The following is a 24261-nucleotide window of genomic DNA, read 5'->3' as shown; positions in this document are numbered from 1 at the left end:
TTTCATATCCCAACTCTCCTTGAGACACACTAGGAGAGTGGGATCTGTATTATTTCTAGATTAATCCCAGAGGACAAGTGATGTCATTAGTTTCTGGTTTCTTGTTGACATCCTTTCAACCAAGTTTGCCTGCTGCTTGTTTTGTGCATACTAATTATTTAATAACTGTACTTGCTTTATACCACTGGGTGGTGATATTTATATAAATGTCACTGATCAATGACAGCATTTCAGAATGTTTGTTAAAATAAACACCACATGAGAAACACTACATGATTAAAATAGCAAAATCTTTAATTGTAGTTGCATTTCTACATAAATTACATACATGTTTTTATATTTTACGATGATAGGCCTGTTCTTGTTACCATTTACACACATCAAATTATTATTTTAACATTCATAGAAAAGTTTCTAGGAGTTTGCAGTAACATGACAAAATATTGTTCAGTATTATATAGGGCATTGAAAAGGGAAAGATAATAGTTTTGGTCACTCTCTGGCAAATCATTGGCAAAACCTTCCTAAAAGACCTGGAGACAATGAAGATGCACTATACTGTGAATTGATCTATGGTTTCTATGGCAGTGCAGTATATAGGATGTCCTTTCAATAAAAGAACACCAAAGCAGGAAGATGCACCTTTCGCTTTGAAAGAGAAAATCTATTGAAACCCTCCAAAGAGATTTTCTCATGAGTGTGCAGGTTGACTGCAGCAAGACCACTTCAGGGAAATAGGAGCACATTCTATCAGAATGCAGGTGTTCTATAACACAATCCATTATACTCTCACAAATACTATTCAGCATTTTATTAAAACAAAAAACAAAGATATTCAATAAATAATGTTGAACTGATTGGAACAAACATAATTTAGAGCATAACATAAATACCATTTCACACATAATTTTAAAAATAATAATCTAGTTGATAAAAAACACAAAAAACATTTAAGCTTAACATTTCCACAGACCAGAACACAGGTCAACACAGTGATTCAGGTGCCTCTAATTTCCTGAAAGCAGACCACTGGTGTTTTCAGATGAGAATTAGCGGAAGTCAGAATTGAGAAGTCATGCAAAGCCACTTGTTGAGACCACCTTTGAAGGTTGCTAAAGTTAGCTACCTGCATCTTAAATAAGACTACACAAAAGGCCTTAAGTCCACTCCATGTTTATAGCTTCAATCAACACTAGAGGGAACTGGAACTGACAATGAATCTGGTATATACCTCAATTACAGCCTAAAACCCCATGTGGACGTACTGTCCGGAAGCGACTTTCATGCTTCACTTTGGATAGAAGGTATTCTAAATTAAGGAGTGTTGTGTAGGGCCGTTAGCGAAGTTCCAGAAGCGCAAGGGTAGAGGAGTAGCCAGGTATTTGAGTTCAGTCTTATTCCATTCAGCACTGTCATACTGCAAACAGTGAAGGTTTGGCCTACACATAACCATTTAGATACAGAGGACAAAACAGTAAACTATGTTAAATTGCATTTTTAACAAAGAACCCACATAAGAAAAGGGGATAATGGATGAAATGGTGTGAACTGTCTACTGAAGTAGAACCAAAATTACAATCAGAAACGTACTATTGTCTTGCAATATTAGCACAGCCGTTTAACACAATGAACACTTACAGTACAAAATACTATTCCCCTTCCAAACAATCAATACAAATACTGTGAACATTTTATATACATCTACGAGGCATGTAAACCTCTAAATATACTCATATTTAAGCACATACAAAGTATGCAAAAAATTATATAGTTGAGCTCTTTCCTTACCATTAGCAATTTAAAATACAGCAAGCTTGTTGTGCTACTGTAGTCCTGATGAGGTAAGAAAAGCAGAGGATACCTAAAATATACAGGTAGAATATAGAAACACTTGCTATTGGGACGTGCTTTCAGGAAAAGTCTAACCAAAGCGGTTTTCAAAAGCTTGTCAACATGAGAGGAGGCTTTCACTGATAGAGGTGTTCACTTGGCAACATATACTGTGTGCTTTTGAAGTTTGAAACAAAAACAGTGGGGTAAAAAAAAACAGCCATTGAGTAAAATCAAAGATTGATGCTACAATGTACTATACACTTGTGCTATACTATACTGTTGCTGGAAGAAACAGGCTGGCTTTGAGTATTATAGTATTTATTCTGTTTACTAAAGGTCAGTGGAATATAGAGCATTCTGAAAACGTAGGGTCCATAAAAGAGCGTCCTCTTTTAGCACCCTGTGCTATATCAACGCAGTGACTGAAAATGATACGTGTAGATGAGAAATCAGAAACATTCTGAAGCTTATAATGGTTCAAATCACTTCAAAACAGGCTCTTTGTTAAATAACAGCACAACCTTAAATAGATAAAATGTTGTTTTATGTACTGGGATACAGAGTTTAGGATGTCTTGCAGTCAGGTGTAGACGTTATAGCTTTCTCTAAAGTCAATCTGATCAAGTCCTTTATATTTTTCAGCAACAGCTTCAGTCAGTCTGCCTTCTTTCTGTGATCCTGACCTCATCCATTGAAAATAATGGATTTGTACAGTATAATTCTGTTTCTCTGGAGAGTGGCTGGGTGTGGCTAGTTCCTCCTCCCTCCTCCTGCCCAAGCGTCATTGAGTTGGGCTTGGCCCCCTCTCCTCTCCCTAGCAGTTGCTGCTGTTCCTGAACTCTCCGTTCTCCGTGATCTGGAGCTTGGTGGGGTTGGTAGGGGAGATGCCGTTACGGGTCTGCATGCTGTAGCGCTCCTTCAGCTGGGTCAGAGCGCTCATCAGGCGGGCGTTGGCCGCGTCCAGAGACGCGATGTGTTTCTCCTGCAAAGTGAGGAGGAATACAGAAGGATGGAGGAAGAGAAGGAAGGAGGGAGGTAGAGAAGGAAGGGGGGAGGTAGAGAAGGAAGGAGGGAGGTAGAGAAGGAAGGAGGGAGGTAGAGAAGGAAGGAGGGAGGTAGAGAAGGAAGGAGGGAGGTAGAGAAGGAAGGAGGGAGGTAGAGAAGGAAGGAGGGAGGTAGAGAAGAGGAGGGTTGTCGCCACACAATCCAATGAATCCTTCATAACATGGCTCTGATGGACTGTACTACAGCTTCTCAGCAAACCAACATGACTTAAACAAAACAAGCAGCCACTATTGTAAACAGAAAGGGAATGTTGCTGAAGTAAAAACGTAGAATGTCCACATACAGTACATTCTGTACTTGTTACAGTAATTCCAGTGGCTGGATTGTTTGCAGTGAGTGACACCTATCATTTTCAATCTGAGTAGGTTGTTAACATTTATAACGCCAGAGGGCGCTGTTCTCTTCAAGTCTGTAGTCTGACATGTTACAGTAAATCTGTGAATACAATATTTGAGTAAATACTTTCTATTTACAGTTGTGGAAAAAACATATCTTGCCAGGCAAAACATCTCGTGTGGACACTAAGCACTCACCTGGGCTTCAATGATCTTCTGTTTTGAGTCCACTATCGACTGCATATCTGAATGATCTTTCTTCAGTTCCTCCTCAACAGACATCAGCCTGAAAGAGTAACAAAGATATGTCTGTACTGATGGCTGGAGTTGTTGATTGATTGACTGGTCCCGTGTAGCTCAGTTGGTAGAGCATGGCACTTGCAACGCCAGGGTTGTGGGTTCGATTCCCACGGGGACCAGTACAAAAAAAGTATGAAAATGTATGCACTCACTACTTTTTAAATTTTTTACAGTGATGTTAAAAAGATCACATTTATCTTCTCGATGCATAGCACAGACAACAGAACAAATAAATGTGAGACATTAAAAACACAGTTGTACACAAAACCAGGACCAAATGACAAAGTCCATAGTTGACAGTTCATCCGTTTTGTCACCAAAGCCCCATATACTACCCACCACTGTGACCTGTACGCTCTTGTTGGCTGGTCCTTACTACATATTCGTCGCCAAACCCACTGGCTCCAGGCCATCTATAAATCACTGCTAGGCAAATCCCCGCCTTATCTTAGCTCAATGGTCACCATAGCAACACCCATCCGTAGTATGCGCTCCAGCAAGTATATCTCACTGGTCATCCCCAAAGCCAACACCTCCTTTGGCCGCCATTCCTTCCAGTTCTCTGCTGCCAATGACTGGAACGAATTGCAAAAATCTCTGAAGCTGGAGACACTTATCTCCCTCACTAACTTTAAGCATCAGTTGTCAGAGCAGCTTACCGATCACTGCACCTGTACACAGCCCATCTGAAATTAGCCCACCCAACTACCTCATCCCCATATTGTTATTTATTTTGCTCATTTTCACCCCAGTATCTCTATTTGTACATCATCTTTTGCACATTAGATGATGTACACATCTTTTGCTCCGATTTAAAGTGACACCAGTCTCCACTGGTAGGTAGAGGACACCTCACCTGGTGATGATGCTCTTCATCTGGAGCTCCTTGTCGTCCTGCTGCCGGCGCAGGCGCTCCTCCGTGTCCTCCAGGCGCGCCTGGTACTCCAGCAGCATCGTCTGGGTCTGCTCGTCCTGGCCGTTAAGGTGACACTCATACTCCTCCAGCTTCTTGGCTGACTGACACAGCTTGTCCTGCAGGATGGCGATTTCCTGCTGGTACTGGGCACAGGACAGAGTGGCAGTCGGGAGTCAGTGACAGACCAGTGTCGCACGCACACACACTTGTCATTCCCAAAGCAGCTCCCATTCAGTGGGCTATGAGACAGTTTGTCGTTGGGTTTGATATGCTTCTGTTTTTCTTGGACTCAACTGCTGACAGAAGAGTAGTCTTACCATCCTCTGTGGAGTAACTACTGTAATGTACAGTGTATGCTAATGCAAGTGTATGGATGAAAACTCAGGTTCACAATCAAGTCAAAGCTCCTAGTCATGCTATGAAACGCCGGCCCGGGTTCAAATGTGGGATCCTGCAAAGCTTTCAGGTACATTTCTACTGTCTCTGCAAGCAAGTGAATCTCAAACAGATTGATGAAAATAATACATCCTACAGCGTTTAACAAGCTATTAAAAAAAGTAAAATGGGATTTAAGATGCAGGGATTTTATTTCTACTTAGAATGACATTCCCGACACTGCTGTTGCGTAATGTACTAACTAGGCTCCATAGAAACCATACAGTAGACAGTACCTGGTCTAAAACCATAGTGATTGAAATATGCCTAATTCTTCAAATATAATATTCTAGCACTGAGTACTGTATTCTGTCTGTTTAATACAAAGATTAAAGAGCCCTTCAACTAACTTCAACTAAGGACATTATAATGGGCATTTACGGGTAGTAATTGTCCAAAATAATTAACAGAAGTTGGATTTGTAAGAATCATCATTATCACTTAAAAAGGAAAGTGTTTGGTTCTCACTTTGGCAGAGGTGAAATGATCACTAAAACACCTTAAAAACATCTAGAAATTGAAAGCCATGAATTTGTGTGTGATGAAAACGTGCCCGTGTATGTTTCGCTGATAAGTGTGTTCGAGTGCAATATGTTGCTGGTGTATAATTAATTGGAGTAGCTAGGGAAATTGGCAGAGAGAGGGGAGGGCACACTCAGCCTATACCCATCTAGCAGATTGGCATTTATTGTCATGAATCCTGCCCTGGAGGCAGCTCTGCAGAGTGATCTAGCTGGCACAGCCACAAAATCTAACCCTAACCTTACCCACACTGCTAACCCTAACCACACTGCTAACCCTAACCTTAACCACACTGCTAACCCTAACCTTAACCACACTGCTAACCCTAACCTTAACCACACTGCTAACCCTAACCTTAACCACACTGCTAACCCTAACCTTAACCACACTGCTAACCCTAACCTTAAATTAAGACCAAAAGCACATTTTAGTTTTCATGAATATTTATAACATAGCCAATTTTGACTTTGCATCTGGCCCATCTAGCAGAAAATCACTCAGCTCTGCCTCCAGGGCAAGATTCATGACAATAAACGTCAACCTACACCTGGCAGTCTACCTATATTTCAACAATGTCAGAATAGAGAGGCTAATTCAACTCGTATACTGTAGTATAATTACACCACCAGTATACAGTATATCATGGTACTTCTCTCTGCACACAGTATAATTTTTCTTTCCACTTAAGCAGCAAATAACCCTTTAATATCCACAAATTCAAATCATGGAAGACCTGCTAGTAGGGAGAGATCCATTACCTCGGCCCGGTCTTTGCTTTCACTTCATCAATAACAACCCTGTAAAGAAGTAGAGTAGCTGTGCTGAAGGGTGTTGTGATGTTGTAGCTGTGCTGAATGGTGTTGTGATGTTGTAGCTGTGCTGAATGGTGTTGTGATGTTGTAGCTGTGCTGAATGGTGTTGTGATGTTGTAGCTGTGCTGAATGGTGTTGTGATGTTGCGCTAGACATTACCTTTTCAGTCTGGGTGAGCTCCTCTTTGTTTCGGAGGTCTTCCCTGTGCTTGGTATCTGGGTCAACTCCCTCTTGGTCTAAATACTGCACATTCATATTCAACAGCCAAGCAGCAGTGCGGTCCAGGGCATTGGGGTTCACAGGGGAGGGCACCTGGTGGAACACACACAAAAAGCACGCACGTGTACACACACACACACACACACCCCTTCTGGTAAGTAATGATTAGAAGAAGTGCGGCAGGGTAAATAAATGTTGTATGATGAAAATCACAAGCTACAATAGGACTCTTTTCGAGTACTCGAACTGAAAATATGTGCGCATTTATCTATATGCCAACAATGCCTAATTTACCATTACTATTACAGATAACAAATCCTAATTGCTTAATTGCCTCAATAAAAAAGCAAGTGCCATTTAAGATTAATTTATTGAAACCGTAATATCAACTTGTTATTGTATTATATCGTGGAACACAATCTTCAAAAAGGCTGTAACCTCAGCAGTGGCGCTTGCTTGTAGAAACCTATGGCTGTGCAATGGCATAGCCTTGTTTTGTTAATTTAGCAGACAGACGCTCTTATTTCCCGAGCCCTTATCACAGTCAAGACACACCTATTTTATAGTTTTAAAAAACATGACGTAATCTAACAGAATAAAATAGAAACAGACTATTTTTCCAAATGAATAAAGTTACCAGTTTGAAGTGATGAGCATCTCATGCCTGGAGCAGTTACAGTATTCTCAGAGTGACAATTTGAAACGGGGCTCAATTTGGTTGAGTTGAAAGAAGAAAATACATCTGGGTTAGAAACCAACATTTGTCTTCTTTTCGATATACAGACGTTCGATTTAGTTTAATCTGCCTCTTCTTTGGAATTTTCAAAATGAACAATTCCACATTGAACACTGCATGTGATGAATTACGGCCACGAAATCTGTTTGGTGAGTAGGCATATGCTTAATGATTCTGATGAAAATACGCTCTTTATCAAACTAATGTTTTTGCATATTGTCAGTGTGGAACCTGTCTATGTTTAGGGGGGTTATAGTCTAGGCTAACCAACTCTAAATGGCATTAGCGGTTCGCAAAGTAGCTTAAGCGTAAAATAGATGCGACGCAATTATTCAAAAACTGTAGCTCGGTGTTAGAACACATATTTTCCTACTTCAATCAACCAGTCCATTTTGGATTTGTGATAAAACTGTCATCATTTGGCAAGGAATGTAGCTTGTGTTTCCCATCAGTTAGATATATTTTTATAGGCATTTATTTCAGTAGGCCTAGCGGGAGCTTGTGTGTGTGTGGAGGGAGCGGTTGGAATGCTGCAATTGAGTGAATAAGACACGGAGGGGAAAGGGAATTTAGGGAAAAGAACAGTGTGATGATTAGTTTCATTTTGTACAAATGGAACACTAGATTCAAAGCAAATGAAAAAAAAATTGGTTAAAGATGGAGCTTTGACGTCTGTTCGAGTATTCGAGTACTCATTCCCATCCCTTCAATGGGAAGCCAGTGTCTACTGAGGAGTAGAGCAGAGCCTGTGTCTACTGTGGAGTAGAGCAGAGCCAGTGTATTCAGCTAGGGGGGGATCAGAGGAACAAGGGTGAAGCAAGGGGAAGGCACAGGGTTGGTTGTTTTGCATTGGTGAATTGTCCATGTTAATCTTAGTAAGGAATCACGAGAGCTTGGTATCAAGTCTCTAAAACCTTGATAAAGAAGATTTTAATAATTGAAGGAATTTATTTGTTTAATAGCGAAATGGTTCAGTTAGTCTATATGTTAAACCCGTCTTTTCACCTGCCCCCTGGTGCGTTCCCTAAAAAAACCCTCCTACTCTGGCTGGGACCTGGCGACCACCACAAACCCACAGAGAGAGAGACCCAAATACAGCGTGGAACTTGTTTTGATCCTAAATATTACCAAGGAGAGGGGTGCAGTTGTGTTTAGCTGGTAAATGCTCCATCTGTTAATAATGAGGGTTTATTCAGACCACAGACAAAACTGATTTAGTTGAGTGGAACAGGCATTTAATAACCACTACGTCCATAGTCACAATTAATTCTGCCTGTCTAGTCCATTCGCAGGCATCAGCACTGAGGCCTGTAGGGTACCGCCTTTGGACTCACTGCCCTGGGTGATTTGCTATTGGCTTAGTGAGGCTGAGTGTTATTAATGCTTATTGAGGCCAATTGGGCATTAAATCCATACTGTCTCCACCAACCACAGTGACTGTGAGCTGGAGACCTCCACCGAGGTCATATCCTGCCTGGCTCATCCCTCAAGGCCACAGATGAAGTTAAGCTAGCAATGCTAATGGGCTTGGCTGTGTGTATTATTATTCTGAAGTTCAGCCATTGGTTATGGAGAGTTACTCCTCATCAGAATCTAATTTCCTACCTGCAGCACCTAGTACAATGCAATCCAAACTCTGGCCAGATAGATATTAAGTGGTTACTCAACCAAGAGCTTATCAAATCTAGTGTTGCACGGTATACCGAAACTTCGGTACTTATTCAATACTAGAACATGAAAAATGGTTTGGTACTTTCAATACTTCTGTCAAATGTGTCTCACTTCATATACGGATTGAGAGGATCGAGTCTGTCTAGTAATCTGTCTGAATCTTCTCAAGGGGGCAGTAGCTAGCCAGGCAGCCGACACAGTGCAAGCAAGAGAGAGAAAATGCAGACAGTATGGCTTCTTCAAACGAAAACATCATACCTCCACGCCCACAGCTTGTTGACAACACTGGCTGCAGAAGCGAACTATGGGAATATGAGGGCCAGCCCACCTAAACTACTAAGCAAAAGGTGTTGCAAAGCAGTGCAAGGGAGGTTTCGATTCAAAACCACATAAAAAACACTATTTTACACATGCCATTTGCATTGTAATGTTGTCGTTATTCTACTAAATTTGAATGATTTTTGACTGACAATGACATGAACATACACTGAGTGTACAAAACATTAAGGACAAATGCTCTTTCCATGACAGACTGACCAGGTGAATCCAGGTGAAAGCTATTGATGTCACTTGCTAAATCCACTTCAACCAGGGTAGGAGAAGGAGACAAGTTAAAGAAGGATTTTAAACCTTGAGACAATTGTGATATGGATTGTGTATGTGTGCCATTCAGAGGGTGAATGGGCAAGACAAAAATATTTAAGTGCCTTTGAACAGGGTATGGTAGTAGGTGCCAGGCGCACCGGTTTGTGTCAAGAACTGCAACGCTGCTGGGTTTTTCACGCTCAACATTTTCCCGTGTGAATCAAGAATGGTCCACCACCCAAAGGATATCCAGCCAACTTCACACAACTGTGGGAAGCATTGGAGTCAACATGGGTCAGCATCCCTGTGGAACGCTTTCGACACCTCGTAGAGTTCATGTCCCAACGAATTGAGGCTGTTCTGAGGGCAAAAGAAGGGGTGCAACTCAATATTAGTAAGGTGTTCTTAATGTTTTGTACACTCAGTGTATATTCAGCATGACATTCATGTGAGGATTATAATATGATTACACAACCCAAAAGTAAGGTGAAATGCACTCATAACTTGATAGCAATATATTTAGACTACTTTGCGTTTGTCTGCGCTTGCTAGCAGTGGCCAGTAGCCACTAGCCAGCCAGTCCTGGGCAGAGCATTGCAGCCTGGGAAGTGAAATGCACTCTACAAATCGTAGTATATTGTGTAAATTCCATTGTATTTCTATGGCGTGTAGACTATTGTAATATAGAAGCTTCAGAAATGAGTTTCAAAGTGTTTTTCATGTCATTTTGTAACTAAACTACTCATTTACTACATCCAATTATTTAACTGTAATGAATTATGAGTCTAATGAATGTCATTTGACCCAATATTTTGGCAAATTAACTCTGATATGTATCGAATTACATTTTAAAACAATTTAGATGTAATTGTACAATTATTTTGTCTGCTCTGAGTCTCCGATATGGTTTGAAGGAATTCTTCAGTTTTTTAATATGGTGTTTTATTTTTGCAACATAATTTAATATAGAATAGAAGATATTCTATTTGTTCTACAAGTTATCAACATTTTGTTCAATGTTTAAACAAAATAAAGCCCAGTGGTTATTCTGTGACTTTAGCTAATAAGATTTCAATTTTTTTGCCATGGTATCGTTTTGGTATTGAGTATCGTTTTGTAATTGAATATCGTTTCAGTATCGAGTATTATGATACTCAACCTGGTATCGAAGTTAAAAAATCTGGTATCGTGACAACACTAATCAAATCAAAGTTTATTGGTCCCGTACACAGTTTAGCAAATGTTATAGCGAGTGCAGCTAAATGCTTATGTTACTAGTTCCTAACAATGCAGTAAAATGTCAAACAAGTACACCAACATTTTTTTTTTTATTATGTCGGAACGAATCCAATTAACAACCCAAATAGCACTAACAGTAATCCAAATGCAATCTCTACGTATATACACTGGATTAATTGACACAAGATATACTAAGAATGATATGTACAGCAGTAGATACAGTGGGGAGAACAAGTATTTGATACACTGCCGATTTTGCAGGTTTTCCTACTTACAAAGCATGTAGAGGTCTGTAATTTTTATCATAGATACACTTCAACTGTGAGAGACGGAATCTAAAACAAAAATCCAGAAAATCACATTGTATGATTTTTAAGTAATTAATTTGCATTTTATTGCATGACATAAGTATTTGATACATCAGAAAAGCAGAACTTAATATTTGGTACAGAAACCTTTGTTTGCAATTACAGAGATCATACGTTTCCTGTAGGTCTTGACCAGGTTTGCACAGACTGCAGCAGGGATTTTGGCCCACTCCTCCATACCTTCTCCAGATCCTTCAGGTTTCGGGGCTGTCGCTGGGCAATACAGACTTTCAGCTCCCTCCAAAGATTTTCTATTGGGTTCAGGTCTGGAGACTGGCTAGGCCACTCCAGGACCTTAAGATGCTTCTTACGGAGCCACTCCTTAGTTGCCCTGGCTGTGTGTTTCGGGTCGTTGTCATGATGGAAGACCCAGCCACGACCCATCTTCAATGCTCTTACTGAGGGAAGGAGGTTGTTGGCCAAGATCTCGCGATACATGGCCCAATCCATCCTCCCCTCAATACGGTGCAGTCGTCCTGTCCCCTTTTCAGAAAAGCATCCCCAAAGAATGATGTTTCCACCTCCATGCTTCACGGTTGGGATGGTGTTCTTGGGGTTGTACTCATCCTTCTTCTTCCTCCAAACACGGCGAGTGGAGTTTAGACCAAAAAGCTCTATTTTTGTCTCATCAGACCACATGACCTTCTCCCATTCCTCCTCTGGATCAAGCAAACTTCAGACGGGCCTGGACATGCGCTGGCTTGAGCAGGGGGACCTTGCGTGCGCTGCAGGATTTTAATCCATGACGGCGTAGTGTGTTACTAATGGTTTTCTTTGAGACTGTGGTCCCAGCTCTCTTCAGGTCATTGACCAGGTCCTGCCGTGTAGTTCTGGGCTGATCCCTCACCTTCCTCATGATCATTGATGCCCCACGAGGTGAGATCTTGCATGGAGCCCCAGACCGAGGGTGATTGACCGTCATCTTGAACTTCTTCCATTTTCTAATAATTGCGCCAACAGTTGTTGCCTTCTCACCAAGCTGTTTGCCTATTGTCCTGTAGCCCATCCCAGCCTTGTGCAGGTCTACAATTGTATCCCTGATGTGCTTACACAGCTCTCTGGTCTTGGCCATTATGGAGAGGTTGGAGTCTGTTTGATTGAGTGTGTGGACAGGTGTCTTTTATACAGGTAACGAGTTCAAACAGGTGCAGTTAATACAGGTAATGAGTGGAGAACAGGAGGGCTTCTTAAAGAAAAACTAACAGGTCTGTGAGAGCCGGAATTCTTACTGGTTGGTAGGTGATCAAATACTTATGTCATGCAATAAAATGCAAATTAATTACTTAAAAATCATACAATGTGATTTTCTGGATTTTTGTTTTAGATTCCGTCTCTCACAGTTGAAGTGTACCTATGATAAAAATTACAGAACTCTACATGCTTTGTAAGTAGTAAAACCTGCAAAATCGGCAGTGTATCAAATACTTGTTCTCCCCACTGTATATTAGAGTGACCTACATTCCTAATACAAGCCTGCAGACACAGTGTCTGTCCAGGATAACAGTGATCCCCCCCAACCACACCACATGATGTTACATGCTCTACTCACTTTGTGCAGGGTGCGCTGCTTGGTCTCAGGACTGTCCCCTTTGGAAAAGGACGACTGCTGTCTCAGACGGTTGCCGCCACTGGGCCCCCAGTCGGGGGATGATGACATAATGCTGCCGCTGGAGGGCCGCGGCCCAGGGTAGGCTGTCTGGAGCATGTTGGGCGGCGTCCTGCCCCTGGTGACGGGCGTAGGGGGCTGGTCTATCCTGCGCTGGGGGCCGGCGCTGTTCTGCCGCGGCACGTTGGGCTGGTGCTCCCCGAGGGACAGCTGGCGGCGGGTGGTGAACTCACTGCTGCTGCCTCCTCCGCTACTGACCGCCACCCCCTGGGTGAGGAAGACCCCCGGGTGCTTGGGGGTGTCCTCTGTGTTGTTGCCCTGAGAGCTGACGGAGCTGTGGCCATCGGAGCCCGAGTCGGCCAGGGGACCCCGCGGGGAAACGCTTATGGTCATCCCCGTGGCCATCTGGTAAACAGGGTTCTGGAAGGAGAGTGGGGCCAGGAGCTGTGAGGGCCTCCCTGGGCCTGGGGTGCTGCTCTCTGTGCTGGGGGTGTTGGGGGTCTGGCCTGTCCTCCTCAGAGTGGGCCCGGGGCCGGGAGTGGGTATGATGCCCTGAGGGGTGCGGGTGGCCCAGCCCCCAGGCCCAGGGGTGACTGGGAACTGGCTGTCGTTGAAGAGCATGTCGCTGGGGGAGGCAGGGCCAGGGGTACTCTCCAGGCTGCGGCTGTCCTGCAGGTCTACCATGGACAGACTCTTGCTGCTGTTGGGGAGCTGTACCTCAGCCTCGTTGGCCTCCGAGTAGCTGGAGCTTCTGGCTGGAGACTGCTGGATGCCAGAGTTCCTCGTCACAAAGAATAAATCCTTGTTCTCTGGGGTTGGCGACGGCAGCCTTGTAAAATCAACCAACCTGCACCAAGACAACAGCATCAAATGAGATAAATGTTGTTTTAGACCGGAGACACTGTAAAGATAATACCCTTCCAAAGAACTGTCAAGAAATTGCTGAATTGTAAAATCAACATCTATTAAAAAGGCCCAGTGCAGTCAAAATTATGTTTTTCCAGTGTTTCATATCATATGGAAACAAGGCATATGTCGCGCGTCACTACCTCACAGGAGAGGCATTTGAATGTAAACATTTTTTTAAAATATTTGTTGTTGTTGTTGTTGTTGCAGAAATGCCTTCTGGAATGTGACATTTCATGTGCCTTAATAACACATTTGAATGCCATCTGTAAATACGAATACAATTGTTAAATTACGAGCCTAGTCGGTTTAGCCACGGAAAACACAGGAACCTTCCCGCTAGCCATGATTGGCTGAGACAATGGATGGGTTGGACATGCCGAGAGATTGGTCTGCCATGTAGCATGCGTCTGTCTATAACATGAGCTGCTCAGTATGTGTAGGTAATCCTTTCTAATGCTGCTTTTTTTTTAAGATATCATGAAGAATTGCAAAAAACACCTGTCTCCGGATTACATCTTCAAACTAAGGGCAACCATGGCATCCGTGACAGAGAGGGAGAAGCGTTCATCCATGTATACGGGTAAGAAAGTCTAGCTAGCTACATTTTCAGATATTATACGTTTTTAATTTTGTAAGAAAGTCATTTTCATTGCAAGTTAAAGCATACTGTTAGCTAGCTAGCTAACGTTAGCTGGCTGGCTAGCTAACGTTACGTGTATGATCTGTGTAGTAATATTATTCGTATCTCAGAGCCATTTGCATTGCTAGTTATAGCCTGATGTTAGCTAGCTAGCTAACATTGAACCTAGTTGGTTAGCTTTAGCTACCGGTAGATTAATGCAGGGTAGTAACGTTATGAGTTGGGATTATGGTTCATTGTTTAACTAGCTAGCTAGCTACATGTCTAAACAACAGACTCCACTATGCAAGTAATAATTTCACTGTACCGTTTACACCTTCTGTATCCTGTGTTTGTGACAAATAAACATGGATTTTATTTGCTATAGTATGTGTTTACCAGAGACGGTAATGTGAAGAACAACATGGCCTGTACCAATGTCAAATTAGGATATAACTTTAGGTCAACAAGACAGTGTCCAAGTTCTAAAATTCTCAAGTAGAATGCCCTGCTTTTTTTTCGTCACACTCACAACTGTAAGCTATTTTCTGTAATTAGCTCGCCCTTAAATTGTAAATAATGATCTTCTTGTGAGTTTATTTTCCTGTAATAATGAATACAAATTAGCTAAAGTTAAGACGTGTCAGCTATATGATATGGTCATTATTTGAACTGGCTAGCCAGCTAACTTAACGAACTTAGCTAGCTAGCTAGCTAACAAACTAGAAACGAACCAAAACATTGTTTAGAAAGTTGCTTTTAGTTTCCTGATTTGCTAGATTGATATATACTAAATTCTTTTTTTTAAACGGATGGGTTTCTTGTTGTATTTTTTAAATATTTTTTTTATTTTTTCCTCCTCTGGTTTATTGGTGTTAAAATACACCAGTTATGCTATTTTGGACCACCAGGCTGTCGTTTTTGTGTTTATACTTTTTCATAACGACAAGTTTGATGTCGGACGACAATAGAATGTTCATGACGTCACTGCAACAACTTTATAAAGACATGTCGATAGACGTAGTATAAACCAGCCTTTAGTCTTGAAATATTTGGTTGTTTAATACACTACCGTAGTCACCGTACAGTTCAGCACATGGCCGCACGTGAATCCTTAAAGAGATGGTTGGGCTAAGGCTTAAGAGGGTGTGAACGATGCTGAATGGGTATTGACAATGAAGAGCTCTCCAGTAAGTGTACCAAAACATTCAAGGGCCATTTTCTCAAAAGTGGGGTTACAAGTTTATCAACTTTCAAAGCAGAATTACTTTCCCATTGTTCCTCAACTGTAGGGTATGATATACCATTTTCTAGCACTGAGTCTCTACTTTTATCTAATGTAAAAAACACCATTTCAAATTTTGCTACATAAGACCGAATCGAGCCGGTTGGTCACATATTGTACAATAGCTGATGAAACTGACACTGTAAAAGAGTTGTCTTTCCATTGCGACGTCACTATGCGGTAAATTGGTTAACAGACCAATAACAAAGAGAGTTCCAAACCGCTCTGCCAATAACAGCTAGTTTTCAGTTTTCCCCTCTCTACTCAGACCACTCCCAGACAGTCCATGCAAAATTCTTGCTTGAGAAATAGTTGTTTTGCTAAAAAGCAATTTTAGCCAATTTTAATGGAAACCTATTACAGTAAGGTACTTAACTGTTACCCAGAAATTATTTGATAGCAATATAAAAACGACTGCATTGGGCCTTTAAGTTAAATGTTGAAATGCTGATAATGTAAACTCCCACATAGATCTCCAGATCTCTGCAGGTTGTGTGTCATACGAAGCATAAATAACACTGTCATTAGAATTCTGTGGCCCCCTTACCCAGAGAGCTCGCTGTCCATGACCATCTTGTGAAGAGGTAGGCCGGTGGAGAGGCTGCAGCTTGCCAATGGGAGGGGGAGGGGAAGGGGGGGAGAGCCCATGCGCTCTGTAGGGGTGGACACCTGTACCCCAGATGGGTTGGTCAGCGCTGAGTTCACGTCCCACAGTATACGGGCCAAGGGACCCAACTTAGAGGCTGTGCTCTGCAGGGAGACAAAATAATAATGCACACTAATATCTCCCATGCATATGTCTCATGCAATTCCTATGAACTCATTATTTAGTAACATGTCATTTTCACATATAACATCAGCATGTCCCCCTTTTGTCAAGCCCATTGAAAAGGACTAGTATCCGGTCGCTCGGTCGCTGAAAGTAGCGCGTAGTGCGAGTGTGTCATTACAGAGTAAATCCCAGTAGTGTGGTGTAATCCTGGTACCTGGTCCAGCTGAGAGACGTCCTCGGCCAGCAGGGAGTGCAGGGAGGAGAGCTCGTGGCCCAGGTCAATGTAACCCTCGAACCCTGCCGTGTTGGAGATGGTCTCTGGGTTGGAGATCTCCAGCAGGAAGCGCTGCATGTTGGTCCACTCGTGCTCCAGGAACTGGTTCATAAAGGACATGTACTCCTCCTTGTTACCAAACCTGGACAGATAAAGGAACAAAAACAGAAGGAATGATGCGGTTTTCAACAGATAAACACACCAACATGTATATTTTATGGATGCGCACTAGTGGTGCGTGGGTCAGTTGTTTGTTCACCCGCACCTGCCCGCAATTGCTAATAACCCATCCGCAACCGCCCGACTATATGTGATAAAGTGAAAATATGAGGCCCGCACCCGACCCTAACCCGCTAATATAGAAAATGCGCTGTAGGCTACCGTCATAGATGGCTAAAATAATTTTGGACGGGGTGCAGGATTTTTTGGGGGCTGATTTAGATATGTTTTTGCTTATAATTTCTGATATTTCGACAGGCTATTTGTTAGTCTATAATTAGATACATGCAGCTTCTCGTCTGTCATTATATGTAGTCCTAGAAGACTAAATAAACCCCAGCTCACCAGAATGTCATAAATCGTTAGAATGAATGCTTCAATCTAGCTGACATTGGTAAAGTTCTCTGTCATCTCTGCTTCTTTCGTGGCGCAAAGACGTTAAGGGACTGGGGAGAAAATGCAATAACCCCCTCCAAAAAATTTAAGATTTTCTGTGCAAAATGTTGAAATGACATCAGTTTGGCCGGTTGTAAGGAAATAGAAGGCTGTGAAAACTACCCAACGTGTTTCTGATAAGATTTCAGTTCGGCTTGGATGCATATTTTATGTGGTTGAAATACTATTAGCTTTTATGATGCTGATAAAGATTGCACGTCTACAGATGGTATCCAACTAAGCATTCACATTCTCTCAAGATGCTGAAACAAAGAAATCATATTTCTCCAATCCTGTTCCAGAGTAAAAATGTTGCCTACATTTGCTGTATCATTTTACTGCAAGAAATGCTTTATTCTGCAGGAGTTAATATTACAGCTACAGTTGAAGTCGGAAGTTTACATACACCTTAGCCAAATACATTTAAACTCAGTTTTTCACAATTCCTGACATTTAATCCGAGTAAAAATTCCCTGTTTTAGGTCAGTTAGGATCACCACTTTATTTTAAGAATGTGAAATGTCAGAATAATAGTAGAGAGAATGATTTATTTCAGCTTTTATTTATTTCATCACATTCCCAGTGGGTCAAAAGTTTACATACACTCAATTAGTATTTGGTAGCATTGCCTTTAAATTGTTTTACTTGGGTCAAACGTTTCTGGTAGCCTTCCACAAGCTTCCTACAATAAGTTGGGTGAATTTTGGCCCATTTCTCCTGACAGAGCTGGTGTAACTGAGTCAGGTTTGTAGGCCTCCTTGCTTGCACAAGCCTTTTCAGTTCTGCCCACTCATTTTCTATAGGATTGAGGTCAGGGCTTTGTGATGGCCATTCCAATACCTTGACTTTGTTGTCCTTAAGCCATTTTGCCACAACTTTGGAAGTATGCTTGGGGTCATTGTCCATTTGGAAGACCCATTTGCGACCAAGCTTTAACTTCCTGATTGATGTCTTGAGATGTTGCTTCAATATATCCACATCATTTTCCTTCCTCATGATGCCATCTATTTTGTGAAGTGCACCAGTCCCTCCTGCAGCAAAGCACCCCCACAGCATGATGCTGCCACCCCCGTGCTTCACGGTTGGGATGGTGTTCTTGGCCTTGCAAGATTCCTCCCTTTTTCCTCCAAACATAACGATGGTCATTATGGCCAAACAGTTATATTTTTGTTTCATCAGACCAGAGGACATTTCTCCAAAAAGTACGATCTTTGTCCCCATGTGCAGTTGCAAACCGTAGTCTGGCTTTTTTATGGCGGTTTTGGAGCAGTCGCTTCTTCCTTGCTGAGTGGCCTTTCAGGTTATGTCGATATAGGACACGTTTTACTGTGGATATAGATACTTTTTTACCCGTTTCCTCCAGCATCTTCACAAGGTCCTTTGCTGTTGTTCTGGGATTGATTTGCACTTTTCACCCCAAAGTACGTTCATCTCTAGGAGACAGAACGCGTCTCCTTCCTGAGAAGTATGACAGCTGCATGGTCCCATGGTGTTTATACTTGCATACTATTGTTTGTACAGATGAACGTGGTACCTTCAGGCGTTTGGAAATTGCTCCCAAGGATGAACCAGACTTGTGGAGGTCTACAGTTTTTTGGGGGAGGTCTTGGCTGATTTATTTTGATTTTCCCATGATGTCAAGCAAAGTTTGAAGGTAGGCCTTGAAATACATCCACAGGTACACCTCCAATTGACTCAAATGATGTCAATTAGCCTATCAGAAGCTTCTAAAGCCATGACAATTTTCTGGAATTTTCCAAGCTGTTTAAAGGCACAGTCAACTTAGTGTATGTAAACTTCTTACCCACTGGAATTGTGATACAGTGAATTATAAGTGAAATAATCTGTCTGTAAACAATTGTTGGAAAGTGGTTGAAAAACAAGTTTTAATGACTCCAACCTAAGTGTATGTAAACTTCCGACTTCAACTGTATGTGATAGGTTATAGACCTACAGTCAGTGTCCAGATTTCAGTTTCCATTTAACCCATCTGACCAGTAGGCTACAGTTCCCTTGAGGTGCCATAGGCCTATTTGTAGTCCCCGTCTTGTGGCCGTTTAATTTGTATAGCGCCTCACAATCATCACACCAAATATTTTCCAATGTAGCCTATAGATAGAAATTGCACAAGAATGATACATTTATGGATTTTTGAAGGTATTGTTTTCTCTTCACCCAACAGCTCTTCACCCACACAATATTTAAACCAGCCTGCCCTGCAGACATAACCGCGGGGACTGTGGGTTATGAGTCAACCTGTGCATCACTAACACACTCGTACACACACCCCCACTTACTTGGTGAAGTTGGCGAGGTTCTGCGTGACCTTGGCGATGAGCGTGAGGGTGCGTGCGGTGCGGTCGTCGGGGTACTCCTGCATCAGGTTGAAGAGTGACGGTGACATAACGGCTGGACACAGGAAGCGCAGGAACAGAGAGGCGCTGATCAGACGCTCGCTGATGTCCGGCCGGCCCCGACTGCTGCACTGCTGCCTCCACGAGGCAAACACCTCCTTCAGTTCCCGCGGGAAAACACTGCATGGAAACATTGGTAGGTACATTCATTTTTTTTTTGTACATCCTTTGCACAATTCAAGCTTTCATTAGACGATGGTGAAAGCTCTGAAAGCTTGGTAGTAGAATATGAGGGCTAATGCTAGCTACTTGTATTGGCAGAGAGGGGGAGGGATGTGTGTGTATTTACCGGTAGGAGTCGATGATCTTGCAGAAGGCCAGCTCACAGCACATCTTCAGGTTGCTCTGGTTCTCAGGGAGGTCTCCTGAGGAACACTTCCCCGGGTCTACCTCGCAGTTCTCGTCTGACTCGTACAGGGCTTTGATGAACTCTCCTGGGAGAGGGAGGGAGAACAGCACACAGGCCTGTTGTCACTACTCTGACTAGGACCACAATCTCCATTACAGTACATATAGGCCTACAGTTATGAAGATGCAATTTCTTTTGGCACTAAAATCATACAGTTCTGCTAGTTGGCACACGCTAATGTCATAAACACTGATAGAAAATCCACTTATTGTACTAGGTAAGGAAACTGCTGCTGTTATTTGCTATGACTGTTTATGGACTATTGGACTATTGGTGTTCAAAATATCTGGTGACGCATGACAAAACGTGGTAAAAAAACAACACTGTTCCCTTTGTTGAATTGAGTTCCTCCTTCCATCGTACAAGTCCACGGACATCAGATGACAGACTCAAATCGCCACCCCACAGCTAGATTGATGAATCATTTTCTCACTGATTGTCTTGCACCAAGGTTTTACTTCGCTAGACAGCTAGTGAAAGAGCCCCGAGTTATTTTATTCCCTTTTCATTATCTTTGGTGATATACTTTTAAGAGGGCCAGTCAACCATCAAGGACAGATCGACGTTCTGAATCATTCAACACGGCTTCAAACAAAGTCACTTTCCAGAAAAACAATGAATTATTGATCTGAATAGTCACTTAAAAATGTACTGTGTGTGGAGAGTACAGGGAGTTTTTCTGAAGGCCAGATACTAGCCAGATGTATGATACTTAATGAACAATACATAGGCCTATTCCATGTGTTCATGGCTCCTCTTCTCTCCTAAAATACTTTTGCTCTCTGCTGTAGTAGCAGCACTGTCTCCTTTAGTGTGTCTGGATGTCACGTACCTAGTGCGTCCTGCAGATACTTCTGCCCCACCAGTTTAAGGTACTCTTCAATGGCTTTGGTGGCCAGCGTGTTCTCCCTGAAGATCAGGTGCTCGTTCTCCCCACAACGATCCACTTCTGACATCATCAGGTCAGTCAGGAAGTCCTGAAAGCAAAATAGAACTGTGAGGCCCTGTTCCAAAACTTTGAAAATAAATGTCCTTCCTTCCTTCCTTCCTTCCTTCCTTCCTTCCTTCCTTCCTTCCTTCCTTCCTTCCTTCCTTCCTTCCTTCCTTCCTTCCTTCCTTCCTTCCTTCCTTCCTTCCACTGACCTCACCCAATTGGATAGGTAGGCTAACAGCAAGGTTTCCACAACATACTGTAGCTTTCACCAATCCTATCATGTCATCATAATTCTCAGAAGGGAGAAAGGAACGAAGCATACATTTTTAAAGTATTGGAACAGAGCATCGTGTCGCCTCGTCCCATATTCACCGCCAAGAACACACAAATACAACTTTGACAATAAGGTGAGTGAATGGGCACCGGCTGGGCAAAAACTGGTTGAATCAACGTTGTTTTCACATCATTTCAATCCAAAAAATATACGTGATGACGTTGAATCAACATGGAAAACTGATTGGATTTGGAAAAAGTCACCAACGTAAGGGAATTTCATATTTTTTTTCACTCAACTTTTAACCTAAATCCAATGACATGGTGACATGTTCTGTTGATTTCACGTTGAATTCACGTTAGTTGACAGCTCAACCAAATGTAAATCAAAACTAGACGTTGAACTGACGTCTGTGCCCAGTGGGAAGGCAAAGGCTGATCAGAGCTGCATCATGGAACCAGGCAACCAGCGCCGCTGTTCTACCGAGGTGTGTGTTATGATGTGGTAGTGATCTCTGTAGATGAGTCCTGGGAACAGATCTTATTATTATTGCAATTGTTTTTTATTGGTTTTTAAAAGTAGCTAGAGACAGAACATAATGGACAGTAAAAACATAAATAGAGCAACAAGTTACATTGATACTATCCTATGCCCTGGGAACAGATCTAGATCGTGTGTATTGCAAGCAAATGAGCCTATCAATGTGATCTGAAATGCAGCACGTGAACAGTCTCTACATAAATAAATAACAGTGTACTGCTGCACAGCCCAAGCCTCATAATAAGCCTGATTGATACTGAGACCAGTGAGTTTGGACAGAGAGAGAGAGACAGGCAGCTCAGACAAGTGATGACTCTTCCTCTCTTATCGATTCTGGGCTAATGGATCAAGTGGTTAGCCCCTCCACTCCCTTCCTTCCCCACTCCCAGTCCTTCTCAGGCCGTGTCCTTCTTAACCAGTCACACTCCCTCTTTATGAGCTCCTGTAGTCTGCTCTGGCTGACTGCAGTCACTTCTATGGGAGGCCTGGGGGTGCTATGCATGCTAATGGAGCGTCAAAGGGAACATGCTATCGTAATCCCAAAGATTGTACCAGAGAGAGAGGTAGACATTTCAGCTACTGTACGCACAGTATCTACTGTATCAGCCAAATGTAGGCTAAATACCTGAATGCTCCTCGTCAATGTAACTGGTGCCTCCCATGTTGACACAAGCCGTGGTCCAGATCATCCAACCATTACACTATGGTATCTGGATGGTGCAGAGGATTATGACTATACGAGGTGCTGTGTATCCTAACAGACACTAACACAGTCACTCACAGCACACAGTCACTCACTGCACATCAGCCACACACACAGCCACGCGCAAACACACACATACACACAGACTAAGCTATACCCGTCTCACACTACTGTGCTAAGCCGGGCCGGCATGGTTACGCATCCACCATAGTTGTTGGACCCATGTTGGGAAAGGGCAATATGAAAAGGAAATGATCCAAGTCTGCCCTAGCAGAGTACAATTCGGAACAATACTAGTGTGAAAATGTAGCTCAGTTGGTAGAGCATGGCGTTTGCAACGCCAGGGTTGTGGGTTCGATTCCCATGGGGGGCCAGTATGAAAAAAAAAAAAAAAAATGTATGCACTAACTGTAAGTCGCTCTGGATAAGAGCGTCTGCTAAATGACAAAAAAAAAAAAAAAAAAATGCTTTTACTGTCCCACTCCCTACTGCTACCCCAAGACAGGCCTGGAGAACGGCTAGGGAAGTCTTTAACATGCACTGACTGCACTTACTAACACACTAAGCCAGGTGGGTAATACACTAACACACTATGCCAGGTGGGTAACACACTAACACGCTATGCCAGGTGGGTAACACACTAACACACTAAGCCAGGTGGGTAATACACTAAGACGCTATGCCAGGTGGGTAACACACTAACAAGCTATGCCAGGTGGGTAATACACTAACAAGCTATGCCAGGTGGGTAATACACTAACACGCTATGCCAGGTGGGTAACACACTAACAAGCTATGCCAGGTGGGTAACACACTAACAAGCTATGCCAAGTGGGTAACACACTAACAAGCTATGCCAGGTGGATAACACACTAACAAGCTATGCCAGGTGGATAACACACTAACAAGCTATGCCAGGTGGGTAACACACTAACAAGCTATGCCAGGTGGGTAACACACTAACAAGCTATGCCAGGTGGGTAACACACTAAAAAGCTATGCCAGGTGGGTAACACACTAACAAGCTATGCCAGGTGGGTAACACACTAACAAGCTATGCCAGGTGGGTAACACACTAACAAGCTATGCCAGGTGGGTAACACACTAACAAGCTATGCCAGGTGGGTAACACACTAACACACTATGCCAGGTGGGTAACACACTTACTAACATGCTATGCCAGGTGGGTTTGTGAATAGATCACTAGGAGCAATATTGAAGCATATTTGAATCAATTGTGCCCTGGAAAGGGTGAGAAGCTGAACTTAAAGTGTTTGTCTCTTACAGTGTTTTGTCTTTTTGAAGTTGTAACCAATAGCAACAGTCATTTTAAAATGAAAGAGAGCCTCTAGACTAGCAGGAACCTGAGTGAAAGCATAGAGCCACAGATCCTTAGCTATCCATCTATTGGATTAGGGCTAAACAGGGAAATTAAATGAGAGGGAGGGGGTGTGAGCCACCACAGGGCAGTGGATAGATGCAAAATGAGGCAAAGCTCCACTTGTTTCTCAGAGCAGAACGTAGGCTAACATAATGAAGCTCCATCGCCCTATTGCTGTTCTAGCTAAGACTAATAGGCGTAAGCTTCTGTGGGGCATGGACATTATCACAGTGGTGTTACATAGCAGCAGCAAAGTTTGAGGGGCAAAGTCTAAAGAGAAGTTTCTGTGCTGAAACAGCGCTCCGCAATAACAAGTGATGACCTTGTGCACATGAACACACACACACCAGCGTTAGCGTTCGGTCTCACTGCATGGTTTTATAGCAGGAGCTGAAGAGTGGATGGAGTGGAGCAGGAATTAATGAGGACGACTAGGCTAATTACCACAGGA

The 24261-nt window shown here is 42.7% G+C and overlaps 1 protein-coding gene across 3 annotated transcripts in view; it reads right to left on the bottom strand.

Moving 5' to 3' along the window:
* Positions 1–271: 271 nt before the first annotated feature.
* dab2ipa (DAB2 interacting protein a) overlaps positions 272–24261 on the bottom strand; it is a 118968-nt gene continuing 94978 nt past the window's right edge. For all 3 annotated transcript variants that reach the window (XM_041900411.2, XM_041900409.2, XM_041900410.2), the window contains 10 exons: positions 20811–20955; positions 19859–20003; positions 19453–19689; positions 16442–16643; positions 16003–16205; positions 12586–13489; positions 6378–6530; positions 4390–4592; positions 3432–3519; positions 272–2815 (listed from right to left, as the gene is read on the bottom strand). In XM_041900411.2, the coding sequence (XP_041756345.2) occupies positions 2648–2815; positions 3432–3519; positions 4390–4592; positions 6378–6530; positions 12586–13489; positions 16003–16205; positions 16442–16643; positions 19453–19689; positions 19859–20003; positions 20811–20955 (2448 nt within the window). In that variant the 3' untranslated portion in view covers positions 272–2647. The remainder of the gene's footprint in view (positions 2816–3431; positions 3520–4389; positions 4593–6377; positions 6531–12585; positions 13490–16002; positions 16206–16441; positions 16644–19452; positions 19690–19858; positions 20004–20810; positions 20956–24261) is intronic.

Source organism: Coregonus clupeaformis, chromosome 16 (genome assembly GCF_020615455.1).
Source record: "Coregonus clupeaformis isolate EN_2021a chromosome 16, ASM2061545v1, whole genome shotgun sequence".
Classification (NCBI taxonomy): Eukaryota; Metazoa; Chordata; class Actinopteri; order Salmoniformes; family Salmonidae; genus Coregonus; species Coregonus clupeaformis.
The sequence above is the reverse complement of the archived record's forward strand: the minus strand, read 5'-3'. Positions and strand labels throughout refer to the sequence as shown.